General features: G+C 44.4%; 1 protein-coding gene across 3 annotated transcripts in view; it reads right to left on the reverse strand.

The window, feature by feature from the left end:
* The window catches only part of LOC118232117 (carbohydrate sulfotransferase 11), a 28491-nt gene extending 7800 nt beyond the window's left edge, over positions 1–20691 (reverse strand). Inside the window, exons 1-2 of one of the 3 annotated variants that reach the window (XM_035426753.1) lie at positions 20455–20691; positions 3416–3501 (exon numbers count right to left, since the gene is read on the reverse strand). In XM_035426753.1, the coding sequence (XP_035282644.1) occupies positions 3416–3501; positions 20455–20557 (189 nt within the window). In that variant the 5' untranslated portion in view covers positions 20558–20691. Of the gene's footprint in view, positions 1–3415; positions 3502–3828; positions 4217–20439 lie in introns of those variants that run through there. The other 2 variants (XM_035426752.1, XM_035426754.1) reach the window with 2 other exon arrangements.
* Positions 20692–21187: the final 496 nt, after the last annotated feature.

A 21187-nucleotide genomic window follows, 5' to 3' on the forward strand; every position in this document is an offset into this window, starting at 1 on the left:
GACACATTCCAGACCGAACCCTCCAAACTCTCTGCTGAAGACCGTGCGGGATCTGAACCGCGGTGACAGAGCGGCTCGTTCCGCTAATGCACGCCGGACGAGTGAGAGAACGAGGAGCAGGAGAGCGACGGCAGCTTCTGCAGACCCCTCTGTATAGAGTTCCACTGCAGCCACACAGGAGCGGCTTCTGCTATAACGCTCAAATAAAGAAACTAACAGGGGAATTTGACTGAAATCATCAGGGCCTGTCACAGTCGTCACACACACACACACACACACACACATACACGCCCACGCACACGTGCACACACAAATGCTCGCACACACACAAAAACACACGTTGGTCCTATTTCACGGAAACCAAACAGGCATCTGAACTTCCACAGCTAAAAGATGCTAATGGTGTGCTACTCACACTTCAAGGGGTTAATGGGGAATGGGGGGGAACATTTGAACTAACCCCAGACAGAGTGCAATTACAGAGAGGAGCTTGTGTGTGTGTGTGCGTGTGTATGTGCATGTGCATGCGTGGGAGTGTGCGCATGTACATGTGTGCATGTGCGTGTGTGTTCAGTATATAGTATGTGTGAAAATGGGAAATAGATTCATTGAAAATGGAGTCCATAAATCTGCTCTATTTCTAAGCTATAGCAAGAGGAATGTTTCCGGCTGCATTGTTCCAGATCATTCATGAAATATGGCATCAGCGACAGTCATAAAATGCTGCTAAATCATGCATTTCTTCGCTCTGTGATCTACAACAGACAGAAAACATCTGCTCTAACTTTGTAGAGAACAGATCCCATCTATGTTGCATGTAAATCATGCGGAGAAAGACACAGACATTCAGTCCAGTCCTTTAAGATTCACTGTGACAGAAGTGAAAAACACAAAGTCCTTTCAAAAGTAAAACATCTTAATGGACCATCAGATTTAATCCGTGCTCAAACATGCAATGCGGTACACTGCAAAAAACCCACTTGTCTAGTTAAAAGACTGATTGTTTTGAAATTGTAATAGTCTATTCTGGACAAAGACAAGCAGCAATAATAGTTTGAACTAAACTAAATCCTAATTAAATTCCTATTTCACAATTGTGCTATCAAAATAGAAATATACACTATCAAGTCCTGGAGCTCCAATAAAAATGTCCACAGATGTTGCACAGAATGACACGGTTTTACAAACTGTTATAAAGAGCCATTTCCGAGATAAAACACTCAGCAAAAACCTGTCTCTCCTGCTTTATTATTAGCATTTCTGTTAAGCCACTGGAGGCGATACCCAATCTTAAATAACTGCATACTGCACCAACTCACTGATAAAGCATTACAGTAAAAAAAAAAACCACTGTAGGACACAAGGGACTACAGAAAAGAATATAACTTTAAAGGAATTACGGTGAATGAACAGACGCAGACTCTCGATGAGAGTACCAACGACAAACCCATTCCTATGTGTACCCACCCACACACCCATAATAAGCGGGACGAGCATTGCGTTCTCTGTGTGTTCGCCAAGTTTACCAAGAGGTCAAAGGTTACTATGTTAGGGTGGCGTGCTGATGCTCTGAAGAGTTATGGGACGTCTCGCAGTAGATGTGTTAAAACCCACAGAGCAGCCAATATGAGCTGACTCAACTTCACATACGCACACGCTGACACACGCATACACACATATACACTCACACACACATTCACACACACACACACACGCACAAACACACTCACGCACGCACATTCACACACTCACACAAACACATATCCACACACACATGCACGCAAATAAATATAAGAAATTTGTCTGTTAGAGGATTCACCTGAGAGTATGCTACAGAACGTCCGTCAGTCAGACTTACAAAGAGACACTCTCTTTGTCTCATTAGACACCGTCTACACTCTCTCAATCACCTGCCTAAGCAAAAGTTAAAGAAAATCTTAAGATGGCTTTTCAGCAGGGACGTGACAGTCCTCGAGAACTGACTCATACTGCGTGACTCGTCCATTTAAGGTAACATATCTCTCATCAGAAAGATAAGATTGCAGCTTTCTATCTCAGCTTGTGTGCGTCTTTTTCAACATTCTCTGGACAGCAGTTTGATTACCTCAGTAAAATTTCACCGGGATTGGAAATCAGCAGAAACCAGCAGGTGTGGTTCCTGTCTGGAAATCTTAATTTAAGGAGCTCTTCTAAAGCGGAAAACACGCTGACTCACGTCTTTCAGACCAACGAGCGACTCCGGAAACTATTACACACCACTGTGCCAGACTAGGAATACACATTCACTCCGCTCCCAGATAGACTACTCACAACATCCGACTCCTTGGTACAAAAGAACAAAGTCTAACTTTATTTCAATTGCACTGTAGTCATTTAGCAAATGCTCTTATCTTGACAGAAGTGCGGCTAATGTTCTGGATAGCGCATTAGCGTGGGCTAACCAAGCATGGATTCCAATTACAAAACCTATTATTATAAGGAAGTCCTTCATCATCATTATCTTCATTGGAAGACCTGATAGTAACCGACTATATTAACATCCGCCCGACACCCGCTTAACACAGGCAGAGGAATGCAGGTTTTAGGCTTCAGAGAGTCCGCAAATCAGCCAGGAGGGTTTCAGCCAGCAGTGACCATGTTTGTCACATTAAACAGACAAACAGGCAGCTGAATTCCAATCTCTGGCTCTCTCCACAGTAACCTCAGAGAGGGGGGGGGGATAGAATAAAACGACCACGGACGCCCACCACACAGAGAAAATTCCCAAAATAACAGCCTTAAAACTTGGGGTATTTTTAAACCGAAGAACAGAGCCAATTACATTTCCTCTTTCGGGCAGACCCAATCGCAGAGCCACTGAGATTTCATCCTTCAGGCAGATCCAGTCACACTGCCCTGAACTCTGAGTTCCCAGAATATAGAACTCAGGCTTAATGATCAGATTCCAAAACCTGAACTCACTAAAAACAGAAGAACACACTCAAAAGAACCTACTCAAGAGAACCTACTCAGAGAACTTCCAAGGTAGTGCGGCTTTCATCCTGCATAACTGCTCACTCACAGTATCATCAGCTTCAGCTCATTTAGCATCTCGCTAAACCCTAACAAAACACTTAATGGAAAAATGTATTTAAAAACAGCATTACTGGACCCAATTAAAAACAAGTTTCAGCCACTTAACGCATTCTGATCTTAGTCCCCCTGCTCCAGGTATCAGTCACACACTGTCTGAACTAATAGCAGAACAACAACAGTGCCAACTGCATAAAATGTGTCACACACACACACACACACACAAGTTCATACACACACACACACATATGCACATGCATACACACACACACTCACTCGCACACACACACATACAAACACACACACTCATATGCGCACACACACACACACATACAGTCAGTACCTGTGTGGGGCTGTAGAGTTCCTGCAGTGCGTTCCGGGAGCTTTTTGGACAGCACACATCCGCAACGAATGGACTCCTACGCATGACTGCAAGAAAAAAGACTGCGTCAGAGACAGCGCATTCACTGCATTACTGCAGGAGGACACAGACAATGTTAAAGACAGTTAATTTACCGCATTGCTACAAAAGGACACAGACAGTGTTAGAGACAGTTCATTTACCACATTACTACAAAAGTACACAGACAGTGTTAGAGACAGTTAATTTACCGCGTTACTACAAAGGGACACAGAAAGTGTTAGAGACAGTGCATTTACTGCATTGCTGCAGGAAAACACAGACAGTGTTAGAGACAGCGCATTCACTGCTTTGCAGCAGGAGAACACAGACAGCATTACAGACAGTACATTTACCGCACTACTGAATTAAGACACCGCAGTACGGACGGTGGGGTGGGGGGCACAGGTAACAGGTTTACGCCTTGGGCCTGCCTGCACGTGGACAGAGTGAGACTGAGCCAGGAGTCTGGAGCAAACCGTGTGTTTTGAGGAAAGTGGCTTTCTTATCGAGCCTCATTAGTCAAACGTCCTCATTATCTCACATACCAGCTGCCAAACGGTCACATTACATCATTAACTGTCCCCAGTGTTCAATCGTCTGACCACCCAGTCACAGTCATTACTGTCACACTCTCATGTGTTTCCTGGCCAAAAAAAACCCCGCAAAAGAGTCCGAGACTATTCACTTCCCTTAATCTTCAGTCACACGCTTTTTTGTTGACAGTCTTGAAAGAAACCCAAGGTTCAGTTTCAGGTCCATTTGTGGCTGTTTGGTTTAATATGCTGGAAATCTGCAATGATTGCTGTCAGAAGGAGGATCCAGAGGTCCTGTAATGTCCAGTACAAATGCACACGCACAAACATACACGCGCATGTGCACACACACACACACACACACACACACACACACACACACACAAGTGATGGGTGAGCTCTTTGCTCTTTGTTGTTGTGCTTCTGTGCTTTACATCAAAGGTCAGTTAGTGTCCACACTGAAGCCCTACGCACAGAATTCCTCACTGTCTTACACTGCCCAAAAGACCACTTTTACACTGCTGACATTGCTTTTATACCACCCTTATGTCACTCTTACATCACCCTTACACTGCTCTTACACCACCCTTACACTGTTCTTACACCACCCTTGCACCAATATTACACAACCCCTATACTGGTCTTATCAACACTTTTACACTGCTTTGACACCGCCCTTACACCACTCTGACACTACTCTTACACAACCATTACACCCCTCTTAGGCTACTTTTACACCACCCATACCACCCTTGTGTTTACGTATGTATGTATGTATGTGCCTATGGGTATGTGCGCATGTCCCTCACACGTTCACCCACACACTCACAGATATGCACGCGCGCACGCACACATAGACACACACAGTTACACAATGACAATAGGCCATGGCTGGGTCTGTTTTTTCTTTTGACCTTCATTTGACTTTCTTTTTGTATTTTTATCTAACTCCCAACAAGCTGTCACCATCAAAGGCCAAAGAATGGTGACCTGGCACAAGAGGGTTCTGGAGCAGCTATGAGTCAGTCTTCAGCTCATCCATCTGCCCTCTTATCAACTGATCTACGTTTGACTACCCAGGCCTTGCTCTGGAACCAGGGCAGTAATGTGACTCTGGACAACAGATAAATGAGCTCCCAGTCATCGAGCTGCAGGGTCATCGATTGCTTATTTGATCCTGCTCGATAGACTCAATGGCCTTCGCAGCATTAATGACATCACACACCATGTGTAGAAGAGTTTGTGCCAAACTGGAATTTAAAGGGACACTGTAGATAACAACCTTGTCACTAGCTTGCCGCTAATAATACGATATTTATTTGTAGGGTCTGAGTGTGCTGTGTCTCTCTATGATTCCATTGAGAAAATCAACAGACTCATCAACAGGCACTCTTGTGCTTTACACCAACTCACCTCTTAAGCAAAATAAGCAGAAGACTTGAATCTGTAAACCTTTCATCATCATTTCAATAAAGATCTAAACTGCCTTGCTTGAGCTTGGGGTGGATTTTGGTACAGAAATGATAATTGATGAGAGGCAGTCTGTGTGTGTTTGTGTCAGTGTGTCAGCATATCTATGTGTGCGTGTGTGTATGTCTATGTGTTTGAATGTGCGTCTAAGTGTGTGTTTGTATGTGTATGTGTGCCTAAGTGTGTGTTTGTATGTGCATGTGTGCGTGTGTGTTTATGCGCACGCATAAGTGTGTATCTGTGTTTGTATGTGCCGATACAAGTAGGAGAACAGAGGATGTGACAGAGAGGAGGAAAAGAGAAGACATTAGAGAGCCAGGTGATGCAGAGGGAGACAGAAAACTAATGGAGCGAATGAAGGAATGAATGAGGGAGAAAGCAGAAAAAGATGAATGACTCAGAAACTCTATTCGCCAGAGAGAAGGAGGCCAGCTCAGTAACACGCTGTGGCTAATGGAATTTTACCCCAGCGAAAAAATATCTCAACAGTCCTTCAGACTATCAGCCCTACAGAGAGATACAGAGCAGTGATTGATGGGGCAGAATCACAGCTGCTCTGAGGGAAGGCGTGGGCACACAGGGGGTAGAGGACCCCTAACCCCTAAGGGCACAGACTCCACCCCTCCCCAAAACCTCAGCAGTGACCCCAAACTCCTGATTCACCGGCTCATGCACAGCCCCTCCAGAGCTCCGAGTGACTAACTTAGCTCCGCCTCGCAGAAAAGGAAACTCCGCTCTAATAGGATGTGGCCACAGGACCTCCCACTCACTGGAGGCTCCGCCCTCCAACCAAGCATGTCTAACAAAGAGAACCCTTTTCTACTGGTTACTAGGTGACAGAACGAACATAATAATACACATGGAAGGGAACAGGCCATTCATCCCATCTAGAACATAAGAACACAAAACGACGAGAACAGGCCATTCAGCCCATCTAGAACATAAGAACACATAATGAGGAGAACAGGTTAATCATTCTATCTAGAATATACAGCATAAAAATACATAATGAGGAGAACAGGCCATTCAGCCTGTTCAATACGTGAACTTTCAGTGTAAATGTGCGTAAAGATCCTGGCCTCTCGTCTTGTATAGACACACACTGTCCCACTTAGCAGTTAAACCAGGATCTCAGGTTACCGAGGAACAGATCTGTCATTGACAGACCTACTCCTTCCACAACCTTTAGTGAAAACATCCACCTTTAACCCCAACCCCAAGGGACAGAGAGACAGGGTAGAGAGAGAAGGAAAGGAGGAGGGAGCTAAGGAGAGAAAGATAAAGAAAGTGAGAGAAAAGGAAAAAGGCGAGAGACAGTGAAAGGGAGAGAATTTGAATTTGAAATTTGAATTTGAGAGAGAGTGTCTGAAAGGATGCTCATGGTCAGGGACAGAGTGAATGACTCAACCAAGGACAGGGCTGCTTTTATCATGGTAATCCATCTTATGAAAACAAAGACTCTCAAACTCACACAAATGCACACACACATACACACACACAGGCACTCGTGCACACACACACACACACACACACAGACACACACACACACGCATGTACTTGTGCATATGAACATACACACACACACAGACACACAATTCTTAACCAGGTCACCGCTACACAGTGTGATCTACTGCTGTGTTGCCAGCCACTCTTGTGAAGCAAGGTAGCATGTGCATGACAGTCATTCTATTCTATTCTATTGTGTTCTGTTCTATTCTATTGTGCTTACACTCCACAGTGAAGTCTGCTGTGATTACCATCATTTCTGTTCCCAGCAGGTCTGCTTAACATCTTCACTGGGGTGATTCAAGCGCAGGTGAAGAGAGAACTGAGAGAGACAGACCAGGGGTGTTTGAGTTTCTTTGCTTGTTTGTTTGTGTGTGTGTGTGCGTGTGTGTGCATATGCATGTCTCTGTGTGTGTACGTATGTGTGTGTGTGTGTGTGTGTGTGTGTGCGTGCGCATGTGTGTGCCTGTGTTTGTGTGTGCATGTGTGTGGAGGGAGGGATAGTTTCTCATCTCACAGTGTGTATTGACTTGTTTATTTTTAGTAACATGTTTTTATTTATCTAGTGTATTTGTGGCTTTAGCAAACAGCTCTCTTGTGCAAATAAAGCATAGGGAGAGAGAAAAAGAATAAGAGAGAGTGAGACAGAGAGAAGGTGAGAGAGATGGAGGAATGGAGCAAGGGAGAAAGAAAAGTAGCATTTTTCTGTGCAGTATGTGTTCTCTCACTGAGTTAAACAGGTTCACCCTGCAGCTCACCACAAGCTAATTATAGCAAAGTGTTACCATGGAGATGCCTTGTACACGCCCCCGAGACCCAGGGGGGTACAGAAGGGGAACCCCACAGAACCAGTGGGAAGCTGTTTGGTTGGCTTCTTCAAAAAGACAAAAAACATCTGTCATTCTCCCTCAGGAACTTCTCTCATCTGCCTCTCCTTTCCCCTGATGTCCCAAAATGCATCACACTGTTTATAACAGTTATATGTTAGCAAAATGCCCACATGTTGCACATCCACCAGCAGTACCAACAGAGCTTTCCTGTGTCTACCAATATACCTGCTGTGTCTTATTGCATCCGCCAACAAAAGCAACACGTTTTCCCATAGAGAAGATAACAAAGACTGTTCAGATTTTGTCATTTCAAAAGCATTTTCTTCTCAATCAGGTTAAAGAAACCAGCTTATTACAAAATGTATATAAACGTATGGAATAATAAATTATTTTGTTAGTGTGATTATATGAGCCAAAACCATGATAATTAAAATGGGGGAACAGCCAATGCTGTATTTCTGACCTGAGATCTTAACAAGAAGCATTTTCAAATGGCATTATACCCACATATACTCCTCCATACATCTGTAAAAACAGTTCCTAAAAATCTGTCTGCAAGCCAGATTTTTTAGGCTACATTAAAAAGAAGTTACAACAAAACCAATATGCACTAAGATATTTAGCTGAAATTAAACAGGATATATCCCAAAGCAATGCTACTTCTATTTTCCCAAAAGCCCTTGTAATTTGGTCCTGCATTTAGTGGATAGCATAGCCGTTATCTCAGACGGTGCTGGAAATGCACACATACAGTCTCGTGCTCACTGTATTCATGCATGTATATTGCATTCACTGGAGTCGTAACACTCTGCTTCATCTTTATATATCACTGCTAACCGATTGGCCAATTTGTTGCCTGAATGGCCTGAATGGCTGAATTGCCTGAACGGAGCATCCTCAAATCATTTCCTCTGCATGTACCAACGAGCCGGACTCCACAAATTGACCGTTTCGTAAAATTTTATGACCCGAAGCGCGACCAATGTGCTACACTGCAGCAGCGTGCTGGTTTCTAATGGCTGTGAGAATGACTGGAAAGCCATTAAAAGAGGAAAGAGGAGCTGATGTCAGCGGAATCCCGGCGGACGCTGTCACCACCGCGCTCGCGTGAGGCAGCGCGTAATTGGGCCAAACCGGACTTATTCCCATGAGCCTCTGCTACAAACACATTGGTAAATGTTATACACTGCGAGAATCACAATGACGTTCCAAGGTCGTGCACAACGCTTTCTCTCTCTGTTTCTCTCTCTCAGTTGAAGCTTTACTTGGAGGACAAATAAAACTGTGTTGGCAAAGCGTATTAAACAAGCTCACAAACACAAAAGTAATAGTATAAACAATAATTATATTCTGTATGTTGGTATACATGATCATTCATATGCATACCCACATGCCCACTCACTCGCTTTCTCTCTTCCTCTCAATTTGAATTTTTTTCAATTTCAAGGTGCTTTATTCACATGACATGCACAGTGTTGCCAAAGCAGGAGTTACAAAGTACAACAGTAATAACAAAATCAGATAAATAAATACAAATAATGATAATTAAAATACTAATAATAAAATAAAAATCAACTATACAGCCTGTAAACTAATATACACACATTATACACACATATGACATAAACAGCATACTTCCATATTTGTGCCATATAATATATACCATAGTATACTCTCTCTCTCTCTATTGGTTGCGGTTGAGGAGAGCTCTGATCCGTCTCTCGGGTATATGGTTGAACAGTTCAACCATGTTCTCTGTCTCTGGACCTACCACTGGGGTTCGGTTTTATCACAGCCCCCAATTGTGTGAGCCACACCCTGAAAGAAGGAGGGCGAGTCGACTTCAGGTTGAGAGAGAGAGAGGGAGAGAGGGAGCTAGGGATGGAGAGAGAGATGGAGAGAAATAGAGGGAAAAGATGGGAGGGGAGGATCAGGGAGGTAAAACACAAGCAAGCCAGTTGCAGACTGTACATGAGGTTATCTGCTTTTATTTAATCTGTGGTATAGACTTTGTTTAATCGTTTCCGTAAAACTTTACAATAAGGTCACATGAACTGGCATTAACTAATGTCATTGTTAATGTGAATTAATAATGTACAAATACATGAATTAAGCAAGAAATTTAGTTAGTAGTTAACAAATACATTAACAAATGTATTAGTTACATGATTAATTATACTTTAGCAAAACATAGGATAAACTTATAATTAGTTAACCATTAACAAATACATGAACAGTTTTATTTATTCCAATAAGGTCACATGAATTGGCATTAACTAATGTAGTTTTTGAATTAATGATGTACAACTACATTAACAAAGCTGTACATATTAAGTTTTCAATAGTTAGTAGTTAACGACTACATTAATCAATACCAATTCATGTGACCTTGTTGAAAAGTGTCATTTCTTCTACCTGATTAATTACTCTCTGTGTTTGTTCTGTGATGTGCCCTGGGCTCAGACTCGAACCCGTGCAGCACACGGAAAATGAGCACGGAAACGGAAAGAGGCTGAGGCAGAGACAGAGGAGATGATGAGAGAGAGAGAGTGGGAGGAGAGAAAGAGAGAAGGGCTGTGAATGAAAGGGTGGGAGGGGGCAGAGCAAAGGTTAAATGGACACAGGCAAAGAGAAAGAGCGTGCAAAAGATTCAATTTAAAAACTGCCATAAACAGCCACCTCGAAGAGAAAATGTAATATAAAAAAGGCAATATAACTCTCTCCCTCTCTCTCTCACACACACACACACACAATAAAGAACAGAATGAACAAAATTACAGAACTGTCACACACACACAATAGCGAACAGAATGAACTGAATTGCAGAACTGTGATGAACTGAGAGTGGGTGGGAGGCGAGACACAGAGGGGAAGTAAAGATGAAGAGAGAAAGAAAAAGAGGGAGTGAAGAGGGAAAGAGAAAGGAGAACAGAGTTATTTCGTTGGTAAAGAGGAACCCACAGAGAGCCCCAGGATGTGGAGCCCCATGTAACGAAGTTCCGCACATGACCTCTCTGCAAAAACTCCCCAAGAGTCTAATTTCAGCTGCTTACCAAAACATGCCAGCCAGCACCCTGATGAGAGAGAGCGAGAGAGAAAAAGAGAAAGAGAGAGAGAGAGAGAAAGAGAAAGAGAGAGAGAGAGAGAGAGAGGGCAAGAGAGCAAGAGAGAGAGCAAGCTGTCTTTGCACTATAATTTAAATGTGTTTTTGGACCTGCCTTTCGCCGAATATAGCTGCGGTGAGACGTGCATTCCTGCGCCACATTTCTTTTTGCACCGTGAATCAAAAGCGCTGTTGTCCCAACGGCTTCGGCTGCACTTACACGCGCGCAGGGAAGCTATTTCTGAGGGGGGCGTGACAATAACAGAAATAGTTTCAATTCAATTCACTTTGCTTCATTAGCAAACCTGTAATTATCTCAACACTCCATTAGCAAGTAATCCCAAAAATTTTCCCTTAACTGTTCACACAGCGTTCTTTCTTCTCGTCAAGTTGGAGAATTATCCCACCCCCCCCCCCTCTCTCTAAGGTCACTCTGGGTGGCTTCCTGCTTCTCCTCCAATGGGAAGTCTTCAGTAAACGACAGTTTGTTCCATGGGGAGCCTGGCCTGCTTACTGATGGCTAACATGCTGAGGGGAGCTACGATGCTAATCTCCTCAAAAGGCTCTCTAACCTGGTTAGGGCGCTGCATGATCTTCAGCCCTGTGTTCTGTGCTCCTGACTAACCTCCCTGGTCTCCGGCCTCCCCACCTCCAGCCTCTGACCCTCAGCCCACCCACAGCCCAACTCCAGGGATATACGGCCCCAGTAACAGAATGAATCTGGTGTCCCATTCATCTCCGCCCTGTGGCTCTGGGCTGACATCAGTACCCCTCAACTTCTGCAGACGTACCGCTAAAAACACATTTGTACCAAGCCTCCCTCTTACAGGCAGTTCAGGCTGTGGCCCCCACAAACTGCGGCCCCCAGACTCTCTCGCACAGGGACGTCAAACCCCCTGCCCCTGGGGGGCCGCAGTGTTTGTGGAATTTCATTGCGTTTCTTGACTTAAGTTCTTAGTGTAAGTCACTGATTGGCTACAGCCTAAACTGCATGTGCAAAAAATTTGAAAGAATTGTGGGTCAAATACACATTTAAATAATTTCCGTTTAGATGCTGGTAACATCTAAAACACTCCTGCAAATCACTGAGAGGTTCTAACAAATGAATGAGCTACAATCCCAAATGTCATATGAAATCGTACAAAATAAGTCCTGAATATCAGGTGAAAATAGATGCTTATTTTACAATTGTCAGTAATCTTCAAGCGTCTTAAGTATTTCAGAAAATTATTTAACCCAGCCCCGGTTGCTGATGAAGGGCGAGAACGGTACCCTGGTCTCCATGAGCGACAGACGTTACGGTGACAGCCCGTGACCCCCGGCGACCTTCGGGACAGGGACCGTCTCCTCGCACGTTCGCGGCACATTCCGGAACGCTGCGGACAAGGGTTCCGTCTGTTCCGCTCTTATGTTGGATAAAGCCCGCTTCTGCCACGGCACTGTCCTAGCCAAACACAGTCAGCTGTGTTCTGTAACCAGATCGCATCAAAAGCCTTCTGCGCACAACACGGCCGTGGAAGGGATGTTTCCTACCCGCACGTATTCCTATTTTTATATTGGAATTATATTCATATTTTTTAATCTTTTTTATATATTTCACTGCACGATGAATACTGCACTGAAGGCAAATTTGAAATCTGCCTGCCCTTCAAGAACTATTCAGTTGGAGTTGTGCTGAAACACAGTTTAAAGTTTAAAGATAAAGTTTTAAGGGGGTGAATTTCACGGTAGGGGAGAACTCTTAAAGTCTGTAAAATGCACACTCTGCTCTGTGGGATACTGATTCAGTTTGACATCCACTCGTCTGCGCATCGTTGTGATAGAAATCACCCCGCGAGGACAGAGGATGTTGTCTGTCTTCATGCTTCACGTGCGGGTGGGAGAATCAATGCTCCCTGACCTCAGGCGTCGCAGTCACACGGGAGTCTGAATGGCAGTGGACGTGGGGGGGTCTGTACTGATCCAAACACCCCTCCTCTGATACCTCCATCAGTGCTGTCAGTCTCCTGTCAGTGTCTCAGTGACTCTCGTATCAAACGTGGAGATCAGAGACCGTCTCTCTCTGCGCCTCTGACCCATGCAAATATACACTCCCCCTGACCTCTCTCTCTTTTGCTCTCCCTCTTACTCTCTCTCTTTCTCTCTTAATCTCCCACTTGCTCCCAGTCTCTCACTGTCTCTCAATCTCTCTCTCTCTCTCTCTCTCTCTCTCACACACACACACACTGTCTGAACTTCTGCTGTGGGAGACATGACATGTCTTTAAGACAACCACTTCCTGCCCGTCTCTCTGTCTGTCACCCTGTCTACAGAATGAGTCAGACACACCCACTGGATTTACAAGCCTGACCCCACAGTGCAGAATGAAAAGCTGTTTTAATGAACATGTGTGGCGCACATGCCTACATGTTTGTGCATGTGTTTGTATGTGTATGTGTGTGTCTGAGTGCACACGCCTGCATGTGTATATATGCGTATGTGTGTGCAGGCCTGGATGTGTGTACGTGCATGCGTGCACATGCGTGTGACACACATGAAGAATGTTGATGCCATTAGTGTGGACGATATTTGCCCTGGGGAATGCTGGCTTATAAATCCTAAGAGCCTCCTTGTTTCTCACAATATCTTCCTTATTATAGAGCAGGAAATTACAGCATCCCTTAGGAAAGTAGAATGAGATCACTGAGAAACCAGTAAAGCATGTATACCTACTGTTTCACTGTACCTCTGTATCGCTGCCATCATTAAGAGTTTACCTACTGAGAACATGGTCAGCTGTCAATCACAGCCTGTAACCTTGGCAACCCCCAGTCTCATCACTGCAGGAGAGCATGTTCTTAGATCACTGTTTCAAAGTTTTCACAGATACTCCAGGCATTATGTAGATCACTGACTGAAAGAACTGCAGGTGCCTGGTGTGGGCCATCTCCATGGCAACCGTTAATATAGTGTCTCAGGTTAAATGCCAACTGTGAGGAATGAATCATAAAACACTGCATGACTCCACACCACACCTGGACCAAACACGTACCTGAAATACTTTAACTCGCCTGCAGATCTCTAGAAATTTGCAATGAAATCCAAGATTCTCAACCACATGAATACTGGTGAAACCTGGTAAGTCTTTTAAGATTGCCAGTAATTTATATAGAATTGTACTGTTGACTTAGAGGTCAAAACATTTCAGGAAAATCATTTGCCAGATCTGCTTCAGGCCAGGATTAGCAAGCAACTCCTTCCATAATGAGGAGCTCACCAAAGGATCGGAACATTCTACCAACCGCATGTCTACCAGCCTTCCAGTCCAGCTCTTACAATGTTTCCACTTCTTCAGAAATGTGACATCACACAGCGGTGTGAATGAAGTAAAGAATGACTCAACAACCCTGAGAAGGGGAGGGGAGGGGAGGGGGGGGGTGAACGTTCAAGCAAAACGTTCCCCAGATGAAGGACTCCACTCAGGTGGACGGTGGGCCGAGGGAGGTTTTCGACCGAGCGGGACAGGTGCACACGCGCACATCTGGAGCACATAGAGTTAGGAAATTGACGCTGGTATCCAAACCCAATTTATGTCTGAAAACCCCAGAACCTAGCTGCATTCCCCGAATAGAGAAAGCTAGAGACATCTGCCCCATGTACACAGAGCTTCTCTAGGGCTTTCTCCTGGCTCAACAGTCCACAGTTCCTCCAGCATCAAGGTATCAACGTGTTGACTGTGCTGTGCAAAGTTACGAATTGTAAAAAAATTTCCATGATGTTCCTTGGGGATTTTTTTGATTAACAAAACTGAATTTCGGTTTAACTGCTGCATTTAAAAAAATCTATGTTCCTTCTCATTTATTGTGTTCTGACAAGAATTTCCTCATGGGGACAATAAATGTTCATTCTGTTTACTTAGATTAAGATCTTTTCTCTTGAGCAGACGTGCACGGTTCCGGCTCTCCTGCGACAATCATAGTAATCTGTAACAGGAAGTCAGCTCGCTTCCCCTCGCCGCCCTCCTCAGACTGCTTGTGCGTGGCACGCCACATCACATCAAAGCGAAAGGTCACCTCCTTCGAGCCTCAGATCTCGCACCACGGTTCGATGCCAGGGTGAACCTGCTTGTCCTCGCTGTTCTAGAACACACTGAAAAGCTTTTTTTAGCACTAAGATGAAAACGAAATGGATACTAACAAACGACAAAACGACAAATCTTTGCTGAAATTTGCTTTTCGAAAGTTGAGGCTCGAAACCTCCTTTTGCGAACAACCACAGGCATAAATCAGCAAACGCTGACAATTTTTCAAGCTGTAATTTAATGGGGTGCGGCTTCCACGGTGGAGGCTGGACTTGGGGCGGGGGGGGTGGGGGGGGGGGGGTGGGCGAACAAAAGGAGGTGTGCATTTCTACGACAACATGGGGGAACAAACGCAGTGACACAGCTTGTCGTTTCCTGTTAGGGGGTGCTGTGGAAGTCCAGGAAATTGTCCATGATGGAAAAAACAGCAGTCAACTGGACAACAATAAAGAGACAGAAACAATATATAATCATCTCAAATGGAATATCTTCACCAGTAAACCACTACACATCAAACTGCATAAATAAAACATTGACATCATAAAAATTAAGAGGAAGGCTTCAAAAAAAGCCTCAGACGTCTGCTGCATATATGACTGGGTTGTTATATTTCTAAATTTGGGTCCCCACCCTGTCTGTCCTGTTCTGAAAATAAGACAATGAGATGAAAAAAGAACACAGGAACACACACGCGCACACACACACAGACACACTATCTCTGTTGCCGTGGGTGAAAAGGAACAGTAGACTCCTTTAAATAGGCTATTTTGGCACTAATTAAAAAGTCAATGACCCCCTTGTTGCACATGCTAATTGGGTAACTTTCTATCCGAGAGGCTGTATGCATCTCTAAGGATACGTGACAGCAGGGCCATCTATGGACAGGAGCCTGCTGTCTCACACCCTGAACTGCCCAGAACTTTAGCAGTGGCTCTGAGTGTTGGTGTGGAGTGGGGTGGGGGGAAAGGGGGGGGGGAGGTCTGTATCGCTGTAGTGTTCCAGGAGTCTGCTGGACTTCACGTTCTGTCACACAGAAAAAAAACCTGGCTTTGGATGGGTGCTGGTTGCCACACAAGCACCAGGCACTGTGAACCATGCCCAAATGTGGTTAAACGTTTCCAGCTCTAAACCTGGAGCCTGCTAACTGGCTCGCAATCAAATCAATATTTACTGTGAGTGCTACTGCTCTCTTACCAACACTTTAAAACAGGCAGTCTGCGCTCCCCTGAAGACCTAAACCAGACACGTATCTTTGTGTGTGTGTGTGTGTGTGTGTGATCACATCTGGCAGATATTTGTGTGTGTGTGTGTGTGTGTGTATATGTGTGCGTTCCTGTGTGTGTGTCATCACATTGGTGGGTACAGGCAGATGCTTGTGTGCGTGTGTGTGTGTGTGTGTGTGTGTGTGTGTGTGTGTCTGACCATATCGGGCAGATATTTGTGTGTGTTTGAGTGTGTGTATGCGCGAGTGTGTCTGATAGCATTGGCGGGCACAGGCAGATGTTTGTGTGAGAGTGTGTGCGAGAGAGAGAGAGAGAGAGATCATCAGACACTCGAGTGGAGAAGGTGATGCTTACAGTGGAGAGTGTGTGAGTCACAGGAAACAGAAGCAGGCAGTCAGACAGAGTCTTTATCCCTATAAAGAGCCATGTTCAGGCACCCACAGCTTTTTCTGCGTTCAGTTTATTTTAAACTGCAAGGACACAAGGCTTGTGGGAAGTTGTCGAAAAGCAGATGGCTCTTCAGTAAACACCATGGTTTATGAGCCATGAAACACAAATTCCTTTTAATTCCGTGGCACACGGTTGCCAGGATTTAATTTGTATTTAATAAAAACACTAATAAGAACACTCCAAATTAACATATCGATATGCATCCTTCAGTGACAATCCTGAGAAGAAGAGAGGAAAAGAAGTGAGAATCCACAAACACCTAGCAGCTCCGACAGTTTGGGTTCCAGAACCACAGCCTTGGAAGTCTCAACTAACAGACCCAGTGATGTACTTGGGATCAGAACCTATGACCCTGTGGCTCACAGACTGCTCATTCACATGTCCAGTAATGTCCATCAGATTTTTCCTGTTAGAGACCTCTTACAGATGTCAGAGCTATCTTATTAGAGTGCACACACACACTCACGCACACACGCACACACACATCTTAGTAAAACAGACAAACAAAAGACACTCCTAGACCACTGTCTGAAATGGGGGGGGGGGGGGGGGCAGGTATGTAGTAATCAGACCCTACATATGAGTTACATACCACATTCTGCCTTTAACAAGCATGGTGAGGAATTTAGAGTTTCCCAAAGAAATTCCACTTCAAGCTCCACCTCTATGCACCCCCCCCCTTCCCCAGAGGTCTACAGAACCAGGGGAGGGTCTTTTCCCACCCCTCCTGCTTAAATTTCAGCTCCTTCTGCCCCATGGATGAAAGGCACTATATAAAACTCTATCCAAACGCTAAACAAGGCAACCCTGTCATTTGACACCCTTGTATTACTCTGAAGGCAGAGGTGCATTATGGGTTTTTTGTAACATGACCTCCGTTTCCCATCCAGTTCATGAGTCCACCATGTGTGGGTGTGTGTCACCTCCACATGCCCCCTCACCTCGTTTCCATATGGGGGCTCACAGACGCAGTTACTGCTATATACTTCCCTAAATAAAAATATCAGAGGACGAGCAACTGCCAGTTTTACACACACAACCTGTCCATTATTGTTTTTATATTTGTTATTAGCTATATAACTGGTTTCTGCTTAAATTGTTACAACTGGGATAGGCATTATTCTTGCTGTTAAAGTGAACTGCATCGTGTCTCATGCACACATAATTGAACAGTTTGTAAGATGTTGTTTAATATTATGGTATTTTGAGTTTTTGTGATGCTGCTGAATTTTGTGAGGAATTATAAAGTTAATCTTTATCATAATCATTCCCAAAAGAATTATAACAGCAACATATTTCAGGCTGATAGACAGATTTCTGTTTTTATTTCCAGAGGCAATGTTGTGAAACTCCATACCTGGAGCATCTGGTCTCTGCTCAAATGCACCAAATTGTTCAAACTGCTCCCAGTGGTAGCCTCATTTTCAAGCTCATAACTTCACAGTACTATGAGCCTGACCAGGCTACACATTAACTTACAGTAGCCTGACAAGGCTGCTCATAACCTTACAATACTATGAGCCTGACCAGGCAGCTAATTCCTTTACGGTACAATGACCCTGACCGGGCTGCTCATAACCTTACAGAAGCACGACTTGGCTGTTCATAGCCTTATAATACTATGAACCTGACCAGGCTGCTCATAACCTTATGCCACTATAAGCCTGACCAGGCTGCTCATAGCCTTACGCCACTATGAGCCTGACCAGGCTACTCATAACCTTACGGTACTACGAGCCTGACCAGGCTGCTCATGACCTTACGGTACTATGAGCCTGACCAGGCTGCTCATGACCTTATTGTACTAGCCTAGCCATAACCTTATGGTACTATGACCCTGACCGGGCTGCTCATGACCTTACAGAAGCATGACTTGGCTGCTCATAGCCTTTTAGTGCTACGAGCCTGTGCAGTCTGCTCATAATCTTTCGGTATTTTTTAGCCTGATCAGGTTGACAGTAATGCAAGATGAGTCTGTCCAAACTGCAGAGAAGCGCTTTGTTAATAAACAAAAAAATGGCTACTTCTTCTGACCATTCAAGATCTTTTATAGGTTGGGGCAGTGAAGTCAAGTTGACCAGTAACCTGTAAGATGACTTGCTATACCTAATTGGAATGCTAGAAACTGAACTCACAACTCCAACTTCCCTTTTCCAGACACTGTAGAGACATCAGATCTGATGACTAGTCTCTCCTGCGCATAACCAGTGCCCTTCGGCAGTCCGCGCGCTGAGTCAAACAGACGCGCTTGACCGCTGAGTGCCCCGTCTGAGTCTCAGTGGGGGGCTCGCGCTGCAGACTTCTGCTGGAAAGCCACGGCTTTGGTGGAAGTTCCCGATTGAGTGGAACATTTCACGGTCCTGAATATGATATGTGAGGCCATCTCCGCTAATACCATCCTTTTCTTTTATCACAGGCACACCTGTGTGACTCTGTCATGCTTCATTTTATGTCTTTGAGGGCCACTGTCTCTGCCTGGCTCTTTCGGAGACAGCGTTTACTAAAGGAAAACAATCCTATGTACAAGTCGATTCCTGTTAGTTGTACTGAGACTGAATTATGGAGACAATTCAGGGAATTCCAGAGGCTCGAGAGAATAGCATCAGCTATATCACTGAATTACTCACCCCCCCCCCCCCCCCCCCCCCACCCCTCCTCCGACTGATAGTTTAGATTTCGTATTTGACTATCATAATAACATTACTCTAAAATGTAGCAGGTTTCGAAGGTTTGATATCAATGTGTAATATATAAACACCAGACTGCAACATGGCACCTGTCGCAACCTACTGTGCAAATAAGGTGTTAAAAGTAACAGCAGTTTTGTCAGCTCGTCCAACGCTAAAGTGGATACAGCATTATCGCGAAACAGAGCACAAAATAAGGCAGAAATACCGACTTATGTAAACTCTCTGTGAATTAACCTTTAAAACATTTTCTTGGAAAAGGTAGTTTCCGTATAGTCATGTTTTAATACTTTCAAACGTTGAGGATTTGTTGTAACAGTTGGCATACACGCCTGAATTCCTTGTTTAAGCTTTATATTTATTTTGAAATACGACATGTAACCTATCCGTTTATATGCAAAGCTGCCAAGTTGCCAAAAACAAACTAATATTGACAATTACGCTCATTTAATTTACTCCAAGCATAAACTGCGCTAAATAAGCCAGATCACGTCCAGAAACCACTTCACTGCAGTCCAGTCAATTAAAAATTCCTCATTCCAAGTTTTTTTTTTTTTTTAAACAAGTCGTGCAGTGTAAATACATACTGGAAAATGTATGTTTTCACTGCAAAGAGTCTAAATGTGGTTCGTCGATGCCAACAAGGTACAGTACGCCCACTGTACTGGATAACTTCATGTAGTTCATGCATGAGCCCCGCGCTACATCACAGAAACAATGGTCGTTTGCGAGAGTGATGCATCTACGATTTTATGCGCTGTACAATAAAACACAGCTGCGCGTAAAGTGGAAAGACGCGTTAAAGACAAGTTATTGCGTTTTCTTACAATTTACTTAAGTACCAATAAAGAGACTTCCGTATCAACGCATAGACCAATACAGCCATAAAGCGAGTGACGCACAGAGCAAAGGATTCATTGCAATCGCTTATCACCAGAAAGTCGACTGGTTTATGATTTAGGAGATAACGTTACATCATTCAAAAACGACACGGTCGTAGAAGCAGTACGACTGCGGTGCCAGCGGGGACGCAAACAGTTCAAATACACGAGGAAATGAATGAGAATGTTATGTCCTAGGAGACGACGATGCAGGGTCCTACCTGGTTGGAACATACTTTGGAAATAAAAGATGACCAGAATGAACGATCCCAAACAAGTGGCGAGTACCATCCGGCAAATCCTGCTCATCCTCGTTAGTTCTAGCAGAACCTGTTTCATGGCAGGAAATCGGCCAACGGCGGTGGAATATATTTTTGGAAGCTTAATTTTCTCGACCGCCGGTGACCAACGCGCCTGGATGGTGCTGATGATGATACTAGCGGGGTGCGACTCTCAATCAGCTCACTGCCACCCCCGGAGCGTACTACTCTTATCCACACGCTCAACTGCGGGGGAAAGCCAAACTCTGCCGCCCCCTCTGAAAAAGAGAGAATGAGCACGCCCGGTCGCTCACTGAAAGGAAACGTCGGTCTGCTTGAAGAGGCAACCGCACCATTTCACAAATCGAAAATATGAATTAGGGCTGACCATTCATTGCTCTGAGGTTTATTGAACGCTTTCTCAAAATCCAACGTGGCTTACAGCGTTTTGTTCCAGTAAAATTCAGAATGCTCATGACTTTCTCGGTGCCATTGGATGCATTTCTATTCTACTCACACGTTGTAAGGTTGTAAGGTTAGAGACAGTGATCGGTTTGCTGCATTTGCTAATGATAGAGAAAGTGATCAACTTGCTGCATTTGCTAAAGAGCCCAGTTCATATGAGGGATTCACTGAATTTGAACAATTAGTGCGCCCAACATTAATGACAAAATTTGCATCTCCTGAACTCACCCCCAAACCCCCCTCC

The sequence above is a fragment of the Anguilla anguilla genome, chromosome 7 (genome assembly GCF_013347855.1).
Source record: "Anguilla anguilla isolate fAngAng1 chromosome 7, fAngAng1.pri, whole genome shotgun sequence".
NCBI classification, from domain to species: Eukaryota; Metazoa; Chordata; class Actinopteri; order Anguilliformes; family Anguillidae; genus Anguilla; species Anguilla anguilla.